Source organism: Boeremia exigua (genome assembly GCF_020726555.1).
Source record: "Boeremia exigua strain MPI-SDFR-AT-0100 chromosome Unknown C7974scaffold_15, whole genome shotgun sequence".
In the NCBI taxonomy this organism is placed as follows: domain Eukaryota; kingdom Fungi; phylum Ascomycota; class Dothideomycetes; order Pleosporales; family Didymellaceae; genus Boeremia; species Boeremia exigua.
The window spans coordinates 1,116,476-1,140,155 of NW_025763532.1; the positions used below are offsets into that span (position 1 = coordinate 1,116,476).

The 23,680-nt window shown below is 51.6% G+C and overlaps 8 protein-coding genes across 8 annotated transcripts; 4 read left to right on the forward strand and 4 right to left on the reverse strand.

Annotated features, from left to right (window-relative positions):
* Positions 1-133: 133 nt before the first annotated feature.
* On the forward strand, positions 134-1,323 carry C7974DRAFT_84914 (uncharacterized protein). The gene is made up of 2 exons (XM_046147378.1): positions 134-743; positions 796-1,323. Exons 1-2 carry the CDS (start codon positions 490-492, stop codon positions 1,265-1,267), a joined length of 726 nt encoding a protein of 241 aa, XP_045991626.1. The 5' UTR covers positions 134-489; the 3' UTR covers positions 1,268-1,323.
* A 1,098-nt stretch (positions 1,324-2,421) lies between these two features.
* C7974DRAFT_346711 (uncharacterized protein) lies at positions 2,422-7,694 on the forward strand. Its single transcript, XM_046139386.1, has 2 exons — positions 2,422-2,771; positions 2,818-7,694. Exons 1-2 carry the CDS (start codon positions 2,661-2,663, stop codon positions 7,561-7,563), a joined length of 4,857 nt encoding a protein of 1,618 aa, XP_045991627.1. The 5' UTR covers positions 2,422-2,660; the 3' UTR covers positions 7,564-7,694.
* Positions 7,695-10,392: 2,698 nt separating this feature from the next.
* C7974DRAFT_381266 (uncharacterized protein) lies at positions 10,393-11,133 on the forward strand (the record flags this gene model as incomplete). The annotated part of the gene is made up of 2 exons (XM_046140574.1): positions 10,393-10,575; positions 10,618-11,133. The coding sequence occupies 2 exons, from the start codon at positions 10,393-10,395 to the stop codon at positions 11,131-11,133; spliced, it is 699 nt and encodes a 232-aa protein (XP_045991628.1).
* Positions 11,134-11,498: 365 nt separating this feature from the next.
* Positions 11,499-13,114, reverse strand: C7974DRAFT_445571 (uncharacterized protein; the record flags this gene model as incomplete). The annotated part of the gene is made up of 3 exons (XM_046145553.1): positions 12,674-13,114; positions 12,354-12,593; positions 11,499-12,258 (listed from the first exon to the last, which is right to left on the reverse strand). The coding sequence occupies exons 1-3, from the start codon at positions 12,796-12,798 to the stop codon at positions 11,499-11,501; spliced, it is 1,125 nt and encodes a 374-aa protein (XP_045991629.1). The 5' UTR covers positions 12,799-13,114.
* Positions 13,115-14,334: 1,220 nt separating this feature from the next.
* C7974DRAFT_418699 (uncharacterized protein) lies at positions 14,335-16,659 on the reverse strand (the record flags this gene model as incomplete). Its single annotated transcript, XM_046144174.1, has 2 exons — positions 14,335-15,441; positions 15,493-16,659. 2 exons carry the CDS (start codon positions 16,657-16,659, stop codon positions 14,335-14,337), a joined length of 2,274 nt encoding a protein of 757 aa, XP_045991630.1.
* Positions 16,635-17,506, reverse strand: C7974DRAFT_85051 (uncharacterized protein). Its single transcript, XM_046147381.1, has 5 exons — positions 17,338-17,506; positions 17,146-17,286; positions 17,064-17,087; positions 16,939-17,014; positions 16,635-16,682 (listed from the first exon to the last, which is right to left on the reverse strand). The coding sequence occupies exons 1-4, from the start codon at positions 17,419-17,421 to the stop codon at positions 16,949-16,951; spliced, it is 315 nt and encodes a 104-aa protein (XP_045991631.1). The 5' UTR covers positions 17,422-17,506; the 3' UTR covers positions 16,635-16,682; positions 16,939-16,948.
* A 673-nt stretch (positions 17,507-18,179) lies between these two features.
* C7974DRAFT_438021 (acyl-CoA N-acyltransferase) lies at positions 18,180-18,716 on the forward strand (the record flags this gene model as incomplete). Its single annotated transcript, XM_046145232.1, has 1 exon — positions 18,180-18,716. One exon carries the CDS (start codon positions 18,180-18,182, stop codon positions 18,714-18,716), a length of 537 nt encoding a protein of 178 aa, XP_045991632.1.
* Positions 18,717-19,881: 1,165 nt separating this feature from the next.
* On the reverse strand, positions 19,882-23,113 carry C7974DRAFT_381270 (uncharacterized protein; the record flags this gene model as incomplete). Its single annotated transcript, XM_046140575.1, has 3 exons — positions 19,882-21,774; positions 21,935-21,973; positions 22,073-23,113. The coding sequence occupies 3 exons, from the start codon at positions 23,111-23,113 to the stop codon at positions 19,882-19,884; spliced, it is 2,973 nt and encodes a 990-aa protein (XP_045991633.1).
* Positions 23,114-23,680: the final 567 nt, after the last annotated feature.

The window sequence follows — 23,680 nt, forward strand, 5'->3', positions numbered from 1 at the left end:
TGTTCTACCCATGTCAACGGCTATCACAATGAGCTTTTCGCGGCCAGATATTAGCAAGGGGCTTTGATCTGACAAAGGTGACGAAGTTGATGACTTGACAGAACTTATGGGTTTTGATGTTTGATGTTCGATGCTTCATGTTTAATGCCAGGGGTGGCTCTTTCTTCAGGCTTAGTCAAGGGTACAAGCGTGGCGGCAGCCCGGACGAACACTGCACGGCCGTGTTTCCAACGAAGCTTGTCCCAACGGTCATATCGATCATTATCTCCATCAGCATGCACGAGACAGCCTCGTCTGACATGCGCATCCTCGAACGTCGGACAAAATGCGGCTTTATAGCTCCGTTGAATCGAGGAAGCAAGTGCTCTTGCGTCCCAGCTGACGCTGATAAATAGCCTGCGGACCCCACATCAGCGATGCTTTCTATCTCTTCACTAACAACAGACAAGCGGAAACACGAGGTCGAAGTCTCAGAAACGTATCGCAGCTATGCATCTCATACTCACTGGCGCCACTGGTCTCGTCGGCGCTGCTGTACTTGACAGCATGCTGGCGCAACAGGCTATCAGCCGGATCTCGATCCTTAGCAGGCGACCAGTGAAGATGGCGGAAGGGCATGATAAAGTCCAAGTTATTTTGCATGAAGACTTCAATCAGTATGATGAAGCGGTGCTTGATAAGCTCAAGGATGCACACGGTTGCGTGTGGGCTCTAGGAGTGTCGCAGAATGACGTGAGCAAGGCGTTAGTCTTCAGTTCTGCTTCTCACGCCCACAGTTTGTTGACAATACGATAGCAAATACGTCGAGATCACGAAAGATTACACTATGACTGCCGCACGCGCCTTCAGTACCTTGCACCCCGACTCACCCTTCACATTTGTCTACGTCTCCGGCGAGGGAGCCACCCAGTCACCGGGCATGTTCACACCTATCTTTGGGCGCGTCAAAGGGGAAACTGAAACAGCCCTGCTGAATTTCCGCAAGCAGAACCCAAACTTCAAATCATTCAGTGTGCGACCAGGTGGTGTGGACTGGACGTCGCACCCTGAGATTCAGCCTTTCATCCCACAACGACCAATTTGGCTCACCACGCTGATCAAGCCTATGAATCTGTTGTACAAGAGCATGATGACCCCGACACAGCCTATGGGAAGGGTCTTCACGGAGCTTGCGATGAGTAGGGGTGAGCCACTGGAGGGTTCCGGTGTCGCACTGGAGGGCACATTGCTCACGAACATAGGCATCAGGAGGCTGTCTGGGCTGTAGTTGCACTTATGGTCGTATGCTTGCATTTTTGTGTCCTGTGATAGGATGTCTGATTTCGTATCCTCGTACCGCGCTTCAAAGTTTCGCACCATGGACACTATTTCATTGCTGTCAGCGCAAATGCCATCTGCTCCATTGTGTCACTGCACGTTTTCCAAAAGCCCCCGTGATACACGACCTGTGTGATATAGTAGGCTCGTCTCGCTTCAGCCCAGGACCCAAACCATGCTTGATCCACATTTCACAGTCCACGAGGTACCAACACGCCAACATCATTGTTCATAAAGCTTGGAAAGTTTTGAGTTGCATACTCAGGGGAAGCACGAAGATAGAAACTATAGAGCGGTCGCTTCAGTACACAAGGGAGAGTCACAGAACTTTGGTGGAGATGCCATGATGCGCAAGCTCAATGTTAGGATGTAACAAACTGTGGGCAACAAAAGAGCGGAGGGAGATGGGTCATAATAGCTAGGAACGCAAGTTCCTTCTGTAAGTAGACGGAAAGAGGTTTACACTGGATACAGTCCCTTCCATAGCGATGCAGTAGTCACTGTTGTAAGGCACTCCAAACGGGTACCCATGTACCTAATGTATGTTGACTTACACAATTCACGTGTACTGTTAGTGGCATCGGCCTTTCGTAACCTCCGACCGCGAACGAACCAGCAAGTCGATGACGCGCTCGTAAAGCGATGGGTGAGGCGCAGCCGTCTAAGCGAGACGTGTCAAAGCAGATTGGCATCGCAATTTCTGCCTTTTCGATGATTTGGGGCACTCGGCGGCTGGGCGCGCTGGGCATACCTACTTGCACACGAAAGGAGGTTAAGGTCGAGCTTCGAGTGACTACAATTTTCAAAGCAGCACAGGTGTCTGAGAAAGTCTCCAAGGACCTCGGGAGACAATAGGATCAATGAAGATATCATGTCTACTCACATACAAATCCTGGTGAATTTTCGACGGTACTACCCACGTTCTGCCATGTGTTGCTAGACCTCGCGTGGCGAGGTCCGTCGGAAGTCGGGGCGCATCGTGCGTTGATTGGAGCATCGATGGGCCGCGGAGAGTCGATGGCGGGTGAACATCGACCCGCTTTCACCACCATCCCTTGTCCGGGGCGTGGCGCGAAGACAACGACAAGATGTCGCTGCTTGGCAAGCGTGTAGGTGTGTATTCTCGTGGCGACGTTGCTACGCAAGCCTTCTGCTTGATCTGCTCGACTTCTACTCTTGGCCGTTGAGTTGTAGTGCATACTGACTTTTCTAGCACGAACACCTTCGGAGCCTGAAGCATGGTTGCCGCTATTATCTCGTAATCTATAATACCCACGAAGCATCCAGGACACACTCGATCGTCCCACCTTCAAACCCGCCCCTCACGGGCAACGATCCCAACCATGGCGATTCTTAGGCAGACGTGGATTCTTACAAAGAAGACGCTGCTCATTGTGGCATGGCGGCAATGGTTCTTCACCAGCGTGCGCGCCTTCTGGGCGCCCATAATCTTCGTATGTCGGCCTCAGATGTATACTGGCGCGTAGCTAACATGGCCAGATGTTCTTCATTACGTACGCAAAGAACTTCTTCATCCCTCCCTCTGAATTCGGCATCGGCAGCCCACTACCTATTCGCTCCTTCCCCAACGCCCTCGCCGCTGCTACAGGCGGCCGCGACAAAGTTGTCTTTGTAAACAACGGTCACACGGGTGGCGACATCGAGAATGTCATTGGAAGTCTTTCAACCCGAGTGCGCGATGCAGGTCTTCAGCCTATCACGATCAACAATGAGGTCGAGCTCCTAACGACGTGTTCTTCGTCCCTGCGTGGTGCTAGCACGTGTTTCGGCGCGGTCGCATTCCATTCTAGTCCCAACGAAGGCGGCGGCCCAGCATGGAATTACACAATGCGCGCCGACGGCGTGCTAGGCTCACAGATCTACGTCGATCAAGAGGATAATGATGTGCAGATCTATATTCTGCCGTTCCAGCGCGCCATCGACGAAGCTATCGTAGGCTTGAACAGTTCAGCCAGACCAATCCCTGCTATCGACGAGTTCCCGTACACCGAACGCACGCAAGAAGAGAGGAATGAGCGCATCAGGGTGCTGTACATGGGTGCTCTGATCAACATCATGGGCGCAGCTTTATACATTGGCGTCTGCGGTGTTACGTATCAGCTTACCGGACAGATGGCTGATGAGCGGGAGCGTGGTATTTCACAACTAGTCGAAGCTATGTCTCCCGCGAAGAAGGCATGGCACACCCAGTTTGCGCGTCTGCTGGCCAACCACATTGCGTTCGACATCATCTACTTTCCCGGATGGGTCATCATGGGTCTGATTGTGTGGGCGCTCGCCTTCAGGTCGTCAAACGCAGGCATTTTGGTTATTTTCCACATATTGGCCGGCTTGTCACTGACGAGTTTCTCCATCTTCGGCGCGGCATTCTTTCGCAAGGCACAGCTGAGTGGAATCACGATTGTAATCATCCCCATTCTTCTGGCAATCATTGCGCAGGTTGCTGGTCCGTTTGGTACGTCGGCAGTCTACATTTTAAGCCTGATTTTCCCGTCGATTAACTACGTTTTCTTTATTGTCTGGATCGCGCGATTTGAGAGGGAGCTTACTGGCGCCAATCTTGGGCAAGGTGCGCCTGTGTACGAAGACCATGTCTGGACGACACCAGGTATCGTCTTCTGGGTATTCCTAGTGATACAGACACTTGTATACCCCTTCCTCGGTGCACTTGTAGAGCGATGGCTGTACGGTACCGTTTCAGCTGACCGCAAGACCACTACCGACTCGCCTGAGCACAACATTATTCTCAGGAACTTCTCGAAGCACTGGACACCGAGTTGGTCTAGGAATATTCTAGCCAAGATTGGTATCAAGCCTCCAGAGACTGTAATCGCCGTCGACGACTTCAGCATCAAGGCGCGCAAGGGGCAAATCATGGTTTTGCTAGGTGCTAACGGAAGTGGCAAATCAACAACTCTGGATGCTATTGCGGGCCTGAACACTATCACAAGCGGATCCATCGAGATTGACGGTACTGGAGGTCTAGGTCTTTGTCCGCAGAAGAATGTTATGTGGGACGAGCTGAATGTTTACGAACATGTTCGAATCTTCAACCAGCTGAAGTCAACTGGCTCTTTCGATAGTAAGGATACCGTTGAAGATTTGATCCGTGCCTGTGACCTGGGACACAAGATCAAAGCTCGATCAAGCACGTTGTCGGGAGGCCAGAAGAGGAAGCTTCAGCTCGCTATGATGTTCACTGGTGGAAGCAAGGTCTGCTGTGTTGACGAAGTTTCATCTGGCCTGGATCCTCTTTCACGACGGAAGATCTGGGAAATCTTGCTTGCTGAGCGTGGCGACCGCACTTTCCTCCTGACAACGCATTTTCTCGACGAAGCAGACGTTCTTGCCGACTACATCGCCATCCTTTCGCGGGGCGTATTGAAAACGAAGGGTACATCTGTTCAGCTGAAACACGAAGTCGGTGCGGGATATCACGTTACCTACCCGCGAGACGCGCCTGTCTCGCCCCCAGCAGACGCAACCAAGAAGCCTGCACCCTCAGCTGACATGATCCAATATTGGTTCCCGGAGGCCCTTCCCGCTACCCACTTCGTTGATGTTCTGAGATCCAAGGGCGTTAAGAACTACGATATTGTAGGCCCAACACTGGAAGACGTGTTCCTTGCGATGGCTGAAGAGGTCAAAGAACATAATCTTATGGACGCCAGTGAGCAACAAGCTGTTCTGGCGACAAACAAAGAAGGCGGTCATTCCTCAGACCAGGTATTGGATACAGACAAAGGACTCGAGATGGGTAAGGGCCGAGGCACGTCGATGGGCAAACAGACCCTGATTCTTATGCAAAAGCGCTGGACAATTCTTCGTCGTAACTTTTGGCCGTATATCTTCGCTGTGTTGTTACCGATAGTTGCTGCCGGACTGGTCACACTGTTTCTTAAGGATTACGAGGCGGTTGGCTGCGACATTGGAGCGAATTCCAACGACCCCCAGGTGTATACGCTCGAGAACACCGATGCGATCCCCCTTATTCCTATCGGCCCGTCAAGTCTCGTCGGAGACGCTATATCGACTATCATCCAACGCAGTGGTGTGAGCAATGACAGCTTCCACATTGTTGATACCCTGGAGGAATTCAACGATTTTGTACAGGCCTCCTTCCGCAACATCACCCCTGGTGGCTTCTTCATCCGCGAAAATGAACCTACATTAATGGCTTACCTTGGCAACCCGGAGGTAGTCGGTGGCCTCATCACGCTTAACACACTTGACAACGTGCTCTCAAACGTCTCCATCTCCACGCAATATCAGCAGTTTGCCGTTCCATTCTCGCCGAACATGGGCGACACTCTCCAGCTCACGTTGTATTTCGGTCTGGCCATGAGCGTCTTCCCTGCGCTCTTTGCGCTGTACCCGACTCAAGAGCGTTTGAGGAAGGTGCGAGCGCTGCATTACAGCAACGGCATTCGAGCTGTCCCACTGTGGTTGGCATATACTGCTTTCGACTTCATCTTCGTTCTCATCATCTCAGGTGTGACGACAGCCATATTTGTCGGTGCCTCCGATGCATTCTATGGCCCTGGCTACATGTTTGTAGTTTTTGCTCTATACGGTCTGACTGCGATTCTGTTCTCGTACCTCATTTCTATCGTGGTGACCTCGCAGCTTGCCGCTTTTGCTTTCGCAGCGGGAGGCATGGTATCCTTGTACCTCATATACTTCATTGGGTATATGGCTATTCTTACTTACGCGCCCGCGTACAAGATTGATGATTGGATCGATATCTTCCATTGGACGGTCACACTCATCGCGCCTTCTGGTAGCTTGCTCAGAACACAGTTGTTGGCACTGAACTCGTTCAGCGTGCTCTGTGATGGAGATCAAATTCCAAGATATCCTGGCAAACTCACAGTTTACGGAGGCCCTATCATTTACCTCACAGTCCAAGCAATTCTGCTTTTTGTTGCACTTGTTTGGTGGGACTCTGGATACAGACCGCCCTTCCTCAACCGTGCGAGCAGTCGCCAGAAGCATACAGAAGAGAACTTAGAGACTATCCCGCCCGCCGTCCTTGCTGAAACTACACGAACCGAACAGTCCAAGGATAGCTTGCGCGTGCTGCATTTGCAGAAAACATTCGGCGCTAATCACGCAGTGAACGATATTAGCTTCGGCATACCGCAAGGCCAAGTCTTTGGCCTGCTCGGTCCCAACGGCGCAGGTAAATCGTCAACCATCTCTCTCATTCGTGGTGATATCCACCCAACAACATCCATCAACGGTGGTGGCGATGTGCTCATTGAAGATATTTCCATCATCTCCAAACGCGCTGCTGCGCGTGGGCACCTGGGTGTGTGTCCTCAATTCGACGCCATGGACACGATGACCGTTACTGAGCACCTATACTTCTACGCCCGTGCCCGTGGTGTGCCTGATCCTGAATCTTCGGTAAATGCAATTTTGCAAGCTACAGGTTTAGCACGTTTCCAGACTCGCCTTGCTTCCAAGCTTTCTGGTGGCAACAAGAGGAAGCTGTCTCTTGGCATTGCACTGATGGGCAATCCGTCCGTTCTGCTACTTGACGAACCCAGTTCGGGTATGGATGCAGCCGCAAAACGTGTCATGTGGCGTACGCTCCTTGGTGTTGCAGCCCCTGGTCGCGCGCTGCTGATCACTACTCACTCCATGGAAGAAGCAGATAAGCTCGCTACCCGAGTCGGTATAATGAAGAGGAAGATGCTGGCACTGGGCACAGTCGGTCAGCTCGGTGATCAGTATGGCGACGCTTGGGTTGTCCAACTTGTTCTCAAGAGTGCGCCCGAGACCACAGAGGAAGAGATGGAGGCATGCAAGGATTGGGTGCGGCGCAAGATTCCTGGCGTGCAGATGGACAAGTGGGGCTCCCGAGGCGGTGGGCATGGGCAGCTGAGGTTCAAGGTACTGAAGGCTGGGAAGGGCGAGGCGGACGTGTATGAGGAGGTCTCACGTATTCCGTCAAGTCTAACTGACAACGTTGAGAAGCCCAGCGCCGGTACGGATGCTGAGTTGGTTCGCACGCATTCTTCAGACCTGGGCGGCATCCCTGGTCTGATTCAGCTATTGGAGACGAACAGGACCGAATTGGGGTTGGAGTATTATTCTGTTTCACCCACCACACTCGATGAAGTTTTCCTGCGCGTTGTTGGAGAGGAGGAGGAAGAGATTAGGAAGGAGAAGGGTAGTTCAGGTGGTTTCAAGAGGGCGCTGAAATGGCCTTGGGCTTGATTGAGTGAATGGCATTGTGGGCGTTCAAGATACCAAGCATATAGATTGAGAGAGCAAGAATGAAGTCGTACGAGCAAGCCTGGGGTATTGTTATCATCCTTTGAACGGTCAAAAACGGTCCAAGGTCCAGGGAAAAATCGTCTAATATACATGTTTATCACACCCATCTCAAGGTCAGAGCCCCGCCACGCTAAGACCAGTCGTCCACTCCTCGTTGTGAAGGACGTCCTCCCGCAGGTCTGAAAATACGCCTTTGGGTTGAGAATCATCACCACCATCACTACCATTACCAGATCTAGGCGGAGCACGGAGATGTTGGAGCCGAAAAGACGGCGCACTCAGAGTCGGGAGAGTAGGGCGCGAAGTCCTCGGAGTCGACTTGCGACGACGGCACCGGGACTGCGACGGCCGGGCGAGGGAGGATGAGAGAAGAGGCGGAGGACGGAGGAGACACCACCGGGAGCAGTGGGGGAGCGGCAGCCGGGCGACGAGAGAAGAGGGCAAAGAGGCGGCCGGCGAGAGCGCGGAGGAGGGCCAAGAGGCGGGAGACGAGGGAAGGGGGCGCGGCGGTCGGCCTGGAGTACGTCAGCACTTGTTCACAGCATGAGATGGCTCATAAATATGGGTATATCAGCATCTCCAGGCTATTGTGACGGCCTTGTGCTGCGGCATGGCACAGCTTGGAAGACACTCTTGCCATACATCCAATGTAATTGAGCGTGGAGGCAGGGCTGAAGGTGGTCTAGAACTCACTCTTCTTCTGCTGTCATCAGCTCCCGACGCAGCGAGCTTCCACTGCTCCACGACACCACACTCGCCACGGATCTGCTAGGAGCAGTCGGACGAGCAGCGGTGGGCGAAGAAGTGGTGGGCGACATTGCGCCGCGAGTCGCAAGCAGCGGCGTCCTCTCTCCTCCGCGGTTGGTCGCCCAAGCCCAACGCGGGTCTCCGAACGCGTTGTAGGCGGGCAAGTCCGCCAGCGCCTGCGGAGTGTTGGAGGCGAAGCGGGGAGGCGGGTTGTCGCGCTTTGAGGGCGCCATGGTGGTTGGAGAAGGGGACTAGTGACGAGCTTGGAGCCTCCAAAACTCGTTGGAGGAAGGATTTGAGTGTAGGAGGATAGTATCGAGGGCTACGGAGCAAGCTTGGGAGGGTCTTCATGCGTAGTGAGGCAAGGTGAAGACGAGTTGTCGCCGCAATTCACTTTCAAGTTGTACAAGCCAGAACAATACAATGTCTCCATTGAGATAATGTACTATAGACTGTGATAAGCTGTATAGTGTGGGATTATCTACCATCATTAGATCTGCGCCATTACGATGGAATAGAAGTTATATCTACCGATTATTCCAGCACTTTCGTAGCAACAATGTCAAGAGTTGTATCACGTATGCTAGTTAGCCTGCAGTAGCACTTGTGTCACACTTGTATCATTATCCTACGGCTACCTAAGGCTTCTTGGGCTACAGTGAATCATTCCTCAATGCACCTTGATAGACTTCCTGATAGGATCATCTTATAGATGCTTCATCTTCAAAAGCATCAACGGAATTCTGCTCCTTAAACTGCAAGACAAGCTACCTAGGTAGCTCAAGACAAACGAAAAATAATGAGCGAACGAATGATTTCCGATCCGTACTCTATGGGCGAAGTTGGTGCAGAGAGATGCAAATCAGCATTAACTTCTTGGCGCCAATTGACGTGTGGTCCCGGCGAAAGACGGGTCGTTGTTGTGACGCGAAGTCACGCTTCTGCCTGGCAGTACTTGGGCGCAGGCGCATACCATAGCCCGTGTCCCAATCGAAGCTGGGAACCAACGCGTATGATTCTGCTCCACAGGCACGTTCGTTCTTGCGTGTAATCTGGTGATCTGCGAGGACGTACATACAGCAGGTACCTATCCGCATTTCCCTCCTCACTTTTCGACTCGTTCCTGAGGTTGACAACCCGGCAGCGAGCCCATGGCGTAGTTACTCATGAGAGTTTTAGATCAGGTTCCCCTAGTCATGCGGATGGGAGTCTTGATCGTTGTTATAATGGTCAAACGGATATGCTTGTGATTTGAAAATGGCTGCTACCTATACGCACATTACTCGCCTACAGTGCAGGACTGCAATTCTCGAGACCAACTCCCGATATGGTTCGACGACTCTCTAGCATTGCAGTTACAGCTGACGAATTAGTTGGTTGTCCCTGGCGATAGAACTCTCTTCCGAGCTGGTGATCGTGACGGTGCCCTATTGCTGACGGAAACCGTTTTGATCCCTATTTGAGCTACCACTTTGAGCTGTGCTCACTACTTCTCGCTAACTGTTCCAGTTTTGCTGGGCTTTTGAGAAAGAGATAGTATCGAAGAGCTGATCCATTGCTTTGTGCTAATGTTTTTTCATTTATAGCAAGAGTGATACGGCTTCTACATTACTTCACGATGCTCACGATTCTACAAGCAGTCTTGAATTACGAACAGCTCATGATATGGTTCAATCTTACAAGATCCGAAAAGAAAAATGTATTCATATGCCACTCTCGAACGACCCAAATGAGGAACATGTCTGCCTATACGCGGTGATAGAGGATTTATGATGATGTAGCATTGTTGGAGCAGGGGCCAGACGCGGTATTAACCCTTCTTGCGCCCGCTACTTCACTCACTGCAACGGGAAGTACCGCGTTACTACAAAGGCTTGATCATGTCAATTCATCTTCAAAATACCACAGCTCTTACAGAACTTTACACCCTTTTCCCTAGATATCCGTATTGCGAGTTTGACAATGGATTTTTGCTACTGTGGCTCATACGACATGACTCCAGATGAACAAGAACGTTAACACATGGGCTTCCACTATGGCGCGACTTTGGGCAACAGCAACAACGGCGATAACCTCGCCCGGGAGACTCGAAGCGTTCCAAGCACCTTTGCTGACCGAGATATCAGTAACGTTCCAGTGATTGGAGGCCTTGATGAGCACTACCTTGACGGTGAAGGATTAAATGTTAAGCATGACATTTCTCCGGTAATCAGTCGTCAATACCAGTGCCACACCACTTTCCACTAGAGGGAGAGTACAAGTCGCAGCCAAAGTCTACCTTCGAGCAACGCCGCCGTCGGAATCTTACAAATATCGAAGTTCGTTCACTACGTGACACTCAATCAAGTCTTACACTCCTTGTATGGACCTCACGCCACCGCAGCCAAAGTTCGCAGGACTGGTACATCTGTCATTGTGAACGCACTACTCTCACCACCTGCTGAAAGCTATGATTACGTCGGAGGCACATACACACTAGATCTGGACTGGGCTATGGACATCATCGGCAACAGCGAGTTCGAGGACAGTCCACTGGGTCGCAAGATCCTGCGCTTGCAGTCACCACTACGTCAGCAGATCATGTCTGGCGTTAGTCTCCCGCAGACTCCAGAGCATTGCAGGGTGCACGTTGATGGGTTTGCCGTCAAAAATTGTTCACAGCTTTCCGGCAGAGCTGTTCAAGGACCTTCATCAATAGGGTTTGCCTTCTATCTAATCTGGAGCAATTCGAGGGTACGAAGGAGCAACGGTGGAGATGGATAGCGTGGGGTAATTTGGCGTAAAGATCAGCAGAGCAAGCCTCGTTGCATCTGTTAATAGGTAGGTCATAATCGGGTGGGATTTTCAATGGACACAGACATCGACCACAATGTTAGATTATTGGAACTATATGTGGTACATGTGTATCGTTCACGAGCCTAACAGCCCTCGTAATCATCTACTCGAAAGCGAAAGACTCAAGACGTGTTTCGTAAGAAAAGGAAATTAACAATCTAGGGGGAAACAAAGACACGTTTTCCAAATCGCAGCAAACCTCATCAACAGCAGAGAAGATTGAGAGCGACCGTGATCCATTAGACAACATATTGTAGCCTTTCATCAGATGAGCCTGCACAAGCTGACAATGTTTATGCCGCCAAGGCTAACATAGGAGCTTCTGCTGTAGTTTCTGCTGTATTTTCTGGTGGAGACTCTGCTAGAGATTCTGCTGGAGATTCTGCTGGAGATTCTGCTGGAGATTCTGCTGCAGATTCCGCCTGAGAATCTGTTGGAACAGCAGCCGAAGATTCTGACGTAGACGCTGCTGGAGGTTCCGACGTAGATGCTGCTGGAGATTCTGCTGGAGATTCCGCCTGAGAGTCTGTTGGAACAGCAGCCGAAGGTTCTGACGTAGATTCTGCAGAAGACGCTGTGGATGATCCGACCGGTGCTGGCGAAGGAATACCAAGCTGGACCTCCCTGCAAATTGCCTTATCCCAACATGGTACGTTGTCAGTGTTCGGCTTCCTAGTCTTGTCTGCCATCATCTTAGCGATGGCTGCACCTCTTTGATTGGCCGGAGCTTCGACTAGAGTTGAAGTCTCAGCAGCGTCGGGAGGAGAAACAGGCTCTTCGGGGTTGACGCTAGCCAACCGGAACTCCACTGCAGTAGCTGTTGCAGCTGAAGAATCAGGAGCTGGGCTACCAGCACTAGGCATCTCTGCCATGACTAAAGCCTTGTCGCCATCTATAGCGGGAGCGACGATGTCAGAAGCAGGTTTGTTCGTATAGGCCTCGCCAGGCTCTGGTATCGAAGTGGGGATCGCATAAGCGGTCCCAGCGGTGCTTGAAGAAAGGCTACAGGGGGGCGACTTGACTGGAGGAGCGGAAGTGCAAATATCGTAGCATCTGGATGATGTTAATAAAGCCTGTACGGCGTGAACTAGAAGTACTACGAAAAAGAGGTGCAGAGTTGCAAAGAGTTGAGCAAAAAGACGACTCACCCGCCATAAATCTGTCTTTTTTCGCCACAGGATGCTGTATGGTCGACGCAAAGCCACATTGCGGAGCAAGTCTTGGTCTTATGCGAGCCTGAAGTTGTCGTGTACAGAGCAGGAGGCGGGGTAATGAGAGAACCCGCTGGACCTCCTGTAGAGGATGGCATATGGTCAGAAATTGAAGGGCAGAGTGGCGCCGTGAAGGTTGGCATTCCCGTAGGACCGTCCTTGCACTCAGTCCAACATCTGGATTGATATCAGCGCGAACCCCCTTGGCAACGAAATTACATGTCTGCTACACTGGAGACATGAACGCGTCTACGTACCCTCCATATGTCATATCGCATTCGTTCACAGTGATAAAACACTTCTCCTGGCCGCAGTCTCGCCTTGCAGGACCGGACAGGGCAAGACGCACTAAGAAGAGAAGGATGAAAAGCCCGACCCTCATCGTATTGTAAAGGACAAAATCAAGAGGCCAAAGTTGTGATTGGTCAGTGATTGATGGGACAGAGTGACCGATGTTGCAGTCAGTTACGGGAGTGTAGCCGATGGAGCCTGTGTAGGGACTGTGAGTGGGTGACAAGATAGTCTGAATTTGCGGATGAAGAACAAACTGAAAGTGCTATGATCGCGGTGTTAAATAGAATATTTACTCGCGAACGCACTGCACCGACGCTTGAACTGTTGTATCATGATGGAAAACGATCGTAAGATCTGCGCCGATTACAACCACCCGACCCATTTTCGTTGCTTCGACTTCTGAGACTTAGAACAGTAGGCAACCGCCATGGTACCATGCAACCAGATCTTTGGCCATATACTGAAGATCGTTATCTCGACTTGGGTATAGGTAGCGAAGGTGGTAATGATGTGCAGATCGTCGCGGGAATGCCATGTGGAAGCACAGTAGCGGGCACAGGGTTGTATGGTCCGATGCACATGCGGTGTCTGAAGTTACGAGAAACATAACTGATACAGGCATCCTGCATGATAGGAGAGGAACCAGCACACGATATGCTCACACATTCCATAGTGAACCCTACACTTTGAGCTGAGACACATGAAGAACATCTCTTTTGGTAGGACAGGTTTGATCGTCCTCGGTCTCCCAATACAACGTACCATGAGACTCACAGCACTCGGATGGTGGAAAATAAGCGATAAATTGCACTCATTGTGACGGTGCCACTGCTGGTCTTCCTTCGAGAAGTGCCAAAGGTTCTGTCCGCATGATGAGTGGCGTGGTGAGGGGACGATAGGTGCAAGGTCGTAGTTCATTTGGTGGCCTGATCGAGAAGTTTTTGGTAGCTATCGTCCGTGTGTTCGATCGGATTGAGATTGTAATCATTGCTAATCCTAAGGCTAGCTGAGTCGTGTCTTGACTTAACCTTGGACACTTTCGAAGCCATTACTATTTGTCCCTAAAAATGAAGCTTTACTTCTCCGTATTCGAGCACTATACAGGTCTACAAGGCTGGTGTGGGTTGGGACAAAGTTTGAGGTTTGTCAAAAAACTTGTGAGAACGAAAGTGTGGATCGCAAGTCTTGAAAGGCGTACGACCTCAACTGTCAATTGGAAAGCCGTCGCCTAGAAAGACATGGCTGTCTTGCAACACCCCACGAAAGTGGCGAGACATCCTAGCACGACGTCGCACTGATTGGTGGAACCCGATTCCAGGCATCTCGAGTCCACCTTGCACTATGGAAAGGAGACGTTCAGACAGTCCACGAGGTCGTTATTTAATGTGGCACATGGGTGAACCAGATCTATGGAAAACAAAACCGGTCCGACTGCGATATGTGTCATTCAGCATCTCAACTAGGGTTCTGTACTGCAATGGGAGGCGAGAGACGCAAGGCAGTTTCGATCGAGCGATACGAACTTGTGTTGCCAACCACTGTTGATAACCACCGACATGGTTTGCCAACGTAGCTCAGTCAATCACCTTTGCGGATGATAACCTGATTCGTGACTTAGGGCCAGCTAGCCATGCATCGCTACCGAGCGCAAGTTGATAGAGTTGTCCTTGCTGTCCGGCCTTTCATACCAGCTCTCGTGGTTGTAGTCTTTCTTCGGTCCCGCGACCTCGTACGTGATGCCAAAGGTCTGCAGGCTTGCACCATGGAATCTGAACTCGCAACCACTCTTGTACGTATCTGGGTCGCACCAATGATGTCCCTTAGCTTTCCACCCACAGTTCTCGTCTGCCGAGTGGTAGAACTCCCACGTGTTGAAGAATGCAGCAGTGGATTCACCATCCTCATCGGCGAACCATGCTGTGATCTTGTCTGTTGTCTCGTTGTAGCGGTAGATATAGCGGCGGCTCGCAGGGAAGGAAAATCCATTGTCCATTGTGAAAATTCCCTCCTCAATGTACAAGTACTCAGCGGAGTACGCGGAGTCGGTAGGCGCACGGGGATGGAAATGTGCCTGGCCTTTGAGTACACCGCCTGGGGTAGTATTACGGGTTGCAATATTGCGACGTAGAGACCAGACGCCTTGCATGGCCCGGAAGACTGCTGCTGCAACAAACTTGGCGTCCTTGTTTGAAGCATTGAGCAAGCTGGCGACCTCTTGCATGACGTCTTCAGCCTCGCTAGAGGTGTTGGTGTTTTGATAGCGGGACGGGAAAGCAGGACCCATCTGCCCATCAAACATCACGTCAACTCGCTTGACACCAGCCTCACGTGCAATCTCCTCGACAAGTCCAACGTAGTCTGCCATCCAGAACTGAGGTACTTGTAGAGAGCCATCAAACTGAAGTTGATGTCGCATGCGCTCAGTGGTTTCGAGCTGCTTCATGCCCGCTACAGTAGGATTGGTGGGATCAGGAGTCGACGTTGCCCAAGTATTGACAATGAGTTGTGCTTGCAGCTCCATGACTCCCCAATAGGGGCCCTCATAGAAGCCGACAAAGCCGAGGGTCGGGTTATCCGAGAAAATGGACCCACGGGTGAGAAGGAAGGGTATACGAGGACAAGATGCGTCAGGGTAAAGAAAACCTTTGGGTGTGTCGTGTAGGTAATCGAGGCTGGTCTTGTAGCCAGTGGCTTCAATGATGCCGGCGACGTCAGCAATTTCACTTCTTGTCTGCTGTTTTTTTAGTGACATATTGTAGCAATTCGATAAGCGCGAACTTACACCTGCCTTACTCGACCACGGTTGATTGTGTTGCAATGAGATATCGAACGAACTCCTGTCAGTGTTGTGCTCGACCTTTTGCACCCAACCTTGCACAGGGACAATAAGCCCGCTCCTGACGAACTCGAGATAGGTATCGGTGATACCGCAGTACCCGGGGTACTGCGTTTGATCGGGCGTGTGCACTAGCGCTTCATTCCCATACTCCTGCTGGTCACCACCGATAACCGAGCGCATGAAGTCATGCCCCTTCTTTGCTTTTTCAGGCGGAACGGTTGTGATTGAAGCTGATATTTGACCTTCTCCGCGGCGCGAGAGGTTGTAAAGAACTAGGTCAAGTGGGAGGAAATGTGGCGCTAGGTTGGTGTCCTGCGTCAATTCCTTGTAAGGATCGTGAGGGAGATAGCGCGGAAGACAATAGAAAGGGCGGTTGACGATGTGGTAGATCGTGCTATTCGCATGGACAGCTTTGCTCTTTCCAGGTGCGTTTCTAGCGGCGGAGATCTGGAAAGCAGCTTGCGCAGCAGCTTCTGACCCGCTGATGCCTCCACCAACGACTACGATCTTACCAGACTGTGGAGTGAGCGAGTGTAGATCGCGGAAGACGGAAGAGTGCTGTATGTTGGGTGAACCCTCGCTTGGCGAAGGGCTCGAGATCACTCGCCCTGGTTTTTCGAAGAATCCACTCGCAATGACCAAGTAGTCAAACGTTCGTGTTCTTGTCTGATGCGTCACCGAATCGTAGGTTGAGACCTGCCATGTCTTCATGTCGTCAAGAATGTCCGCGTTGATGACTTTGCGGTTCAGGTAGATGTTCGACTCGAGGCCGAATTTCTCGGCGTACTTTTCAAGATACCGGCCGACCTGCCATGCTTTTGGGAACATTGGTGGCGTTGAAGGTGAGGACTCGCCATTCACAGTATCTGATAGATCGACGGATGTCCAAGAAAGATCTGAGAAGGCTACAGTGAAGCGGCTCAGGTTCGTCCTCATCTCAGGGCTGCATTTGACACCGCGCTCGCCAGGCTGCGCTCTCCACATGCCACCAACGCGATCGGCAGCCTCATACACCGTCACAGCGTAGCCACCATGCTGCAGAAATGCCTTTGCTGCTACCAAACCGGAAGGCCCCGCGCCGACGATGCAGACAGATCTTGTGAGACTCATAGTGTCAGGTACAGGCTCCAATGCTGCAGGTGGGTTAGTAAGCCTGCTTCTGCTATGCACTGCTGTGCTTCAGAGAGGCAAAACATACAATCAGGGATGAGAAGACTGATCCATATGCCGGCAAGGTGCGAGGAAACAGATTAAGAAAAGATTTGTATGGTTGAGGACTCTGATAACATGCGGTACAAGCGGGGATTCGGAAAGCACGCTAGCAACAGCCCCTCGGTTCTCGGCCAATGACGATTACGACAAGATGCAGTGAAGAAAAGAAGGGCATACAACATCCATTTCATTCAGTCAGAACCCCAGAGTTGATGAGCGTGCCTTTCATAGTCTGGTACTGTGTTTTGCCGGTCTATTGAGATTAGCTAGCTACGTGGCAAATACAAGCAGGATAATCGTACTGAGAGCAAATAACGAATATGACCCTGAAACAATTCGTCAGTGGACTTTCACTGGGCATGAACATGCGACACGTGTACGTACCAGGTCATCGACGTGACGATGCTGCTCGAATTCCACTCTGGCGAACTGTCTCATGTCGGCCCTGGTACTTGCGTCCGGTATGTTGTTGGTACTGCGAACAATGTCTCGCCACAACGATATCACTTTCTGTCTTTCTATGAACTGTAAAGCACTGTCAATCGGACCTTCTGCTGATGGCTATGTAGAGCTTACACGATCGAGTCCTAGAGGTTTCTTCCCCCGCGCTTGCAGCCGGGAAGGCGGCTTCGTAGCTATCGTTGCATACCTGCGCAGCATCCCCTCGTTAACTCCTGAATGATACAGGGATTAATGGTAAAGCAGGCAGACTAAGTAGGAGGGCAGAGTTTGGGATGGACTGAGATGGCGCTCACGATGAGGCTCTGTCTCAAGATACATGCTGACGTAAAACGTTGGACTAGGCCGTGAAGGTTTTAGCTGCAGGAGCGCCCTGTCGCGTCGGCCTTGTCTTTCGTGGCCCCACCGGCGCGTCTCCCCAAATTTTGACCGCTCAGATCCACAGCTCTCGGTATCCACCACAACGCTAATGGTCAAACCTCACGCAAGCCGTTTCGGTGTACTCGGAGGACGCCATGTGTTTCGGACACTCTGATTCAGCGGGCGAGAGTAACGGCATGGCCACTCGCGGCAGCACTAACAAAGCTGAGCTCAAGAGAGGGAGGAGTCCCGCCAAAGCAGAGCAAGCTGAGCCCCAGGATTGCCGTAAGCTTTCCAAGCTCGACTCCACAGCCTCGACTCTTGCAAACAAACAGCAAACCGTACCTCAGAAGCCGGACGCTTCACTCAATGTCAAGAGTGACACCGAAGCTGACAAGAAAATTCGAGGCCGCACCTCACTATCATCAGAAAACACTCTCTCAGCGCTGAGCATAACCGAAAACACTCCGCTTAGGCATCGCACTGCGTTCCTCGAGGCACACAATGCGCCCGAGTCACTATACTCCTACACGTTCCAGCAGTTTGTTGGCCTCAGTATCTATTCTGCCCTCCGCTTCCAGTTCAAAAGTTCGGTTATGATGAGTAACGCCGAGCTTGGAGTGTGTTTCGACCTCATTGCGAAGACATCGCAGCAAGACTACCAGTCATCACGCAAAGGCTGGGACCCCGGTTACAAGATGCTAGAGATGTCCGACAAGCAAATGATGTACCTTCTAGTGCGCCAGGCAGAAGGCTATGTGGGTACGAACAAAGTCAGCGAGCCGGCTTCCTCTTCACCCAACGCAGGCGAGATCATCGGCTTCCTTTCTTTCAGATTCGAACCTGAAGATGAAGATCTCAACTTGATGAGGCCAGTTCAGTACATCTACGAGCTCCATCTAGATGACCGTCTTCGAGGACAAGGTCTTGGTGGTCACATGCTGCGTTGGGCCGAGGAACAAGCCCGCCTGGTCAAGATCAGTAAGACGATGCTGACGGTGTTCACTGTGAATGAAGGGGCCAGGAGACTGTATGCCAGAGAGGGATATGTGAAAGACATGACCAGTCCTGGAGATCGAGTCACAAGGAGGAGGGTCATCAAGCCCGACTACATCATCATGGGCAAGGAGATTTAAGTTCTGACGGTCACGGCGGTGCGTTTTCCAGCGTCATCATGAGCAAGAAGCTTGAAGCTCTTGTTCTGCATTTTCGGCGTCAACATGAGTACGTGGGCAGCGTCACACTTATGAGAGTGAATTTCCGGCGTTTAGCATAAGATACCCTTACACAAGCTGGAGCCGTTCACGGTATCCGAGATCACGAATACAAAGAAATCAACTAGGTACTACAGTGCGTGCAATTTGCTTCACTTGTGTCGCTGTCTCTGCGCCTATCGCCAAAACTAGATTACAATCCCGCTTGCCCCTGCCAAATCCAGTGCACCTGCCAGAGCATGTAGCGGGGTGGTTGGTGACAGATTCTACTTCAAAGCGTCACCCTCCCTCTTATCGCACGCAATATTGAAACATGATGACTCCATCAGTGTGTATATGGCATTGTGGCTAACTTGTCTACTGGTGGTCTAGGTGCCATTGCTGGCCTACTCTGCAACGCTCCCTCTCTTGTATTCCACCGCAATGTGGTTGTGTCAAAGTTGCGGATTGAAAGATGAGGCAGGGCTCTCTTAATCGCTCTTGAGCGTTGACGATCCTGAATGTCTTTCGGAGCTGTATCACTCTTGCTTCTTTCAGCGTTGTGCTCGACGATCTGTGCGTTTTGTTCCCGTCATGCTCCCTATCAACAACGCCAGCGTATGCCATGTTTGAGAGTAAGTGTGCACCAGTCTTTGCGAACAAACTGTACACCCCGAGTTGACTTCGGATCCGTAGCCGCTCCGCGCTTACCCTCCGTCTACATGTCACACCAATCCTCAATTTTGTAAGATGCGAGATACTTGTGTCCTGCGTATGCATGCAAGGTAGCAGTAGCTGTGATACTTCAGATGATCTGGTACCCATTGAGGGTATGCGTTCGGAGATGAATTACGAAGTACAACGAAGGAGGCGTGCACACCTGCACTTCGGGTCGACAGCAACCCACTGTTCTTTGCAGGACGTCCGTGAGAACTCTTCGGCGGTACCTCTGGCGTTTCTCCTAGATCAACTCCTTTAGCAGTATCGCTGAATCGGCTTTCCCATTGTGAACTTGTAGCGCTATCTGCAACGAGCTTCCGCGACAAACAAGAGGGTATCATTGCATAGTACACACGTTCTTAAAGCTCAAATCGTCTTTCCGCTGTGCCTACACTCTAGTTGCATCCACCTCCTCGCGCTCTCCCCTCATATCTTCCCTCTGCTCTCTCTGGGCAGCCTCCAGCCTCGCTGCCTCCTGGACTTGACCCAGCGTGCTCGGATGTGTCGGCGGCCCGCTCCTACCCGTGGTCGCAAGATCCTGCAGCAGCTCCTTGAGATGATCCGTCTTGTTCTGGTTACCCGTCCATGTGACTGCTTGGCTATAGTACAGGATATCCCAGGCATCGTCGCTTAGATTGTGTAGGAACGTGGGCAGCGCGCGCGCCTTCTGGTATGAACGCCATAACACCCGCCGCACATCGTCATTGGCGCCGACATAGGCAAATGCGATTGCCTGGTTGAACAATTTCAGCGCAGGGGTGTCGTTGTATGAAGGATGCAGTTTGACACGCAGGTTGCGCAAAGCGGTGGCGTGTTCGGGGTCTGCGCGCGCGGCGGCCATACGCTGGGCCAGGGTGGCGGTGCGGACTTCTGCCATCTCATACGGGTCGGGGGCGAGTTCTGCGTCGATCTGAGTCAGGTCGTTCGGATCGCGCTGGGGCCTGTGTTCGTCAATCAACTTCGAAAGATCGTCCAATCTCTCCATAATGCGCGGGTCGGCTATGATCCTGTCGATCTGGGCTGCTAACTCGGGTGGGAGAAGCTTGATGTCTTCCTCGTTCTCGTCCTCGTTGGGCTCAGGAACAAAGTTGTCGGTGTCGTATTGGGCTTCTTCCAATTTCAATAGATTCATTTGACCCTCGACGTCAGACAACATCTCATCCAACTCTTTGTCAAGTTCGCTTCCAAAACTTTCCTTTTTCAGTATGTCGCGCATTTCAAGTATCAGTTCATCGACCTCTTCATCATTAAAGGTATCGTTGTTGTATTCTGGGGCTGTCGTCCCATCAATTTCTTTCTGGAAAGTGGCCCATTGCTCTTTTTCTTCCGGTGTCTCATTCTCGCTCGCAGCGCTGAGTTTTGCTTGCAACTTGGGATTCTTGTTGACCTTCTCAGTGGCCTTGTCCATGAGCGCTTGAAACTCGGGGTCCTCGAAGTCCTCAACTTCGGGCAGTTTATCTAGCACAGCCTGGAGATCCGCCCTCTCGTCCCCAATATCTGGGTCGTTCATCAGCTCAGTGAGAGATTCGTGGATCGTGGTGCGCAAGGCAGCGCCAATCTCATCCATCGCTGGTTGAGCTTCTTTTTGAGCTTGCTCTTCTGCCTTCTGTATCTCCTCTCTTGTCATGATGTCGTCCTTTATCTCCTTCAAGTCTTCTGCCAGTTCTGCGAACGCCGGGTCCGCCATCAGGCCTTCAATCATGCGCTTATCCAACTCGCCAGAGTCGTAGTCCGGATTATCCGACCACTCCTGGAGCATAAGGTATAACTTCCGCCGCTTTTTCTGTTCTGCGACCGAGCCAAGCTTCACTTTCGTCCTCTTGCCTGTTGCGTAATCGGTTTCGTATATATTGATGGGAGGCTCTTCGCCCTCTTTGAACACTGGCGGTATGAAACGTTTCGTCATCCTTTCTGGATCCTGCTGCTCTGCCAGCATCTTTTCGAGTGGTCCAACCAGGCTGGCAAGCCTTTTGTCTTTCTTGACTTCCTGCATCATCTGCTCGTGAGATGCTTTCAGGGCGTCGGCATCACTTTGTCCATCCGTCATCTGTTTATGTCGCTGTTTTCGAGCTTCGGACTCTAAGCGTGCTTTCTCCGCATCTCGCGCTTTTGCTGCCTTCGTCTTCTTGCAGCGAACAAATTGCGCAGGTAGATGACCCGTAGAGGGACATCGTAGAGGTTGCGGTCGCGCGAGCGCGCGAATAAGCGCTGCCGATGGTATGTAAAATCTCGAACGGTTCATGCCTACTGCGTTGGATTCGTGCTCGATCGATGGCGTGGTCTGGGCTTGTGTCAAGTGCAACTCGCGGCTGCAAACCGCGCAAACATTTGCCTTGGCACCTCCGCAAACTCCGCGTGGATCGCCCCTTATTTCGTGGACAAGTCCATAAGGTTAAGTACTCTGGCCCCGCATTTGATTATGGCCTCGCATCAACACATACATAGGTAGTGCATCTGACTTTTATTGTTCCATTGTCTACCTATATTACTGTATACAACTACGCACAAAGAACGATCCCAAGCATAGCCACGACCAGCGCAACCCATGCATTGCTGTCCATCTTCTCGCCAGCACTCACGTAGTAGTTCATGCCTGCACCTCCTTCCATGATTTGGTCTGTCACATTCTGTCGTCCAACAGGCTCATCGACGCCGTTGAAGATGTCGACCGCCTTGATTGCTGGTCCAACGTTAAAGAAGTCGACCAGCACAAATTGGGGCTGTCGAGCAACCTCCTGTCCGCATTTCGTCATATGTTCCCCGAGCCCACCTGTTCTGTCCCAGGAGTTTGTATCGTTGATATTGCGGATGTCGGGAACCTCGATGCCCATCGCTTGCTGCCAGTACAGCATGTGATTCATCAGCATCAGCTTGCCTGAGTCGCGTTCCTGGTCGACCGTGGTTTTGTTGGAAGGCCGGTCGGGTTTGCAGGCGAAGTCTGAAGCATTGCGGACGTCGTACGAATTCTCCCAGACAAAGTCGAATTGGTTCAGCAGGTACGGCGCGACCATTTTGTCCGGATTCAGCGGCTGTACGAAAGTTACAAGTCGCTCCCCCTTGTTGACCATCTCCCCGAGTGTTGGCCATGTCTTCTTGAACTCGCTGGACGGCGGAGGGGGATGGCTGATATCTGGCGGCACGTATCCAAAGTGTGCAATGTCTGCTCGGGCGTATTCGCTTTGGAGCTCGTTTGCGCTGATGCCATCCATGTTTACCAACACCAACGTCACCACCTCGTTGGGGTTTGCAGCCATCCACAAATGGATCTCCCACAGCCACTGCTGGAGTGTCCCGACGTCAAACAGGCCGCATGACGTGTGGCAAAGATGGATCTCCCTTGCACCTGTAGCTTTGTTCTGCGCGGGATGGATCTGTGCCGAAAGCAGCCGGACACCAGCGTTGAGCTGTACGGTACTGTTGAAAAATTGGTTGCCAAATGAAGAAAACCCTGTTGAGACATCGCGCAAGAACGGCGAGTCATGCGCTCCCAGATGGGTGATTTGGTCGTAAGAGATGTCACACAGTTCAGGGGCGTTGTTGCAGGCTCGCGCTGCGACTGCGAATGGGACGGCGGCCAGCGCCAGAAACAATGAAACGAACGGCAAGGTAAGTTGTTTCATCGCTTGAAGGATGTTGACAAGCGATAAACGGCGAAAGAGACCAAAAAGTAAGGAAACAAAAGTCGGTTATATGAACATGCGAAGTTATTGAACAAAGGCGACAACGCTGCGTGAAGTGTAGAGGTGAGTCGTATCTTCAATGAGGAGAGTCGACGCACAATAGCACTGTTCAGTTAGTGACCGCAGTTTCTGAATGCGGTGAGCGGTGCCTGACTCTAGACAACACATCCCTACCGCAGATCAACCGACGCAACCGACTCAGCCTCATCATTATGGAAATTGGGCCGTATATGAACTGCTGCATTTCTTGCCCAGTCTCTCGCCCAGTCTCTCGCCCAGTCTCTTGTCCAATAACCCGAAACACTCATTTATGTTAGGGGTTATTTTTTAAGGCAAGAACGTCCTGGCTAGCTCTCTCCGCTGCTGCAACGATACCAGAGAGTCTTCGCATACCGCATCGACGCGTTTAATGTCGATCCAAGCGTGCCGGGACGCACGGTGTAACGGGACACTTTTTCTTCCGGCCGCTCGGATTACCCGTAGCACACTTGTATGCAGACAAGCGTA

What these genes read in the sequence shown, in the direction of transcription:
- C7974DRAFT_84914 (XM_046147378.1), top strand. Translation starts at nt 490, where the DNA reads ATGCATCTCATACTCACTGGCGCCACTGGTCTCGTCGGCGCTGCTGTA. An exon ending in CAGAATGACGTGAGCAAGGC is followed by an intron (nt 744 to 795) that starts GTTAGTCTTCAG and finishes ACAATACGATAG; the next exon opens with CAAATACGTCGAGATCACGA.
- C7974DRAFT_346711 (XM_046139386.1), top strand. Translation starts at nt 2,661, where the DNA reads ATGGCGATTCTTAGGCAGACGTGGATTCTTACAAAGAAGACGCTGCTC. An exon ending in TCTGGGCGCCCATAATCTTC is followed by an intron (nt 2,772 to 2,817) that starts GTATGTCGGCCT and finishes TAACATGGCCAG; the next exon opens with ATGTTCTTCATTACGTACGC.
- C7974DRAFT_85051 (XM_046147381.1), bottom strand. Translation starts at nt 17,421, where the DNA reads ATGCTGCGCAGGTATGCAACGATAGCTACGAAGCCGCCTTCCCGGCTG. An exon ending in AACCTCTAGGACTCGATCGT is followed by an intron (nt 17,287 to 17,337) that starts GTAAGCTCTACA and finishes AGTGCTTTACAG; the next exon opens with TTCATAGAAAGACAGAAAGT. An exon ending in ATCGTCACGTCGATGACCTG is followed by an intron (nt 17,088 to 17,145) that starts GTACGTACACGT and finishes GAATTGTTTCAG; the next exon opens with GGTCATATTCGTTATTTGCT.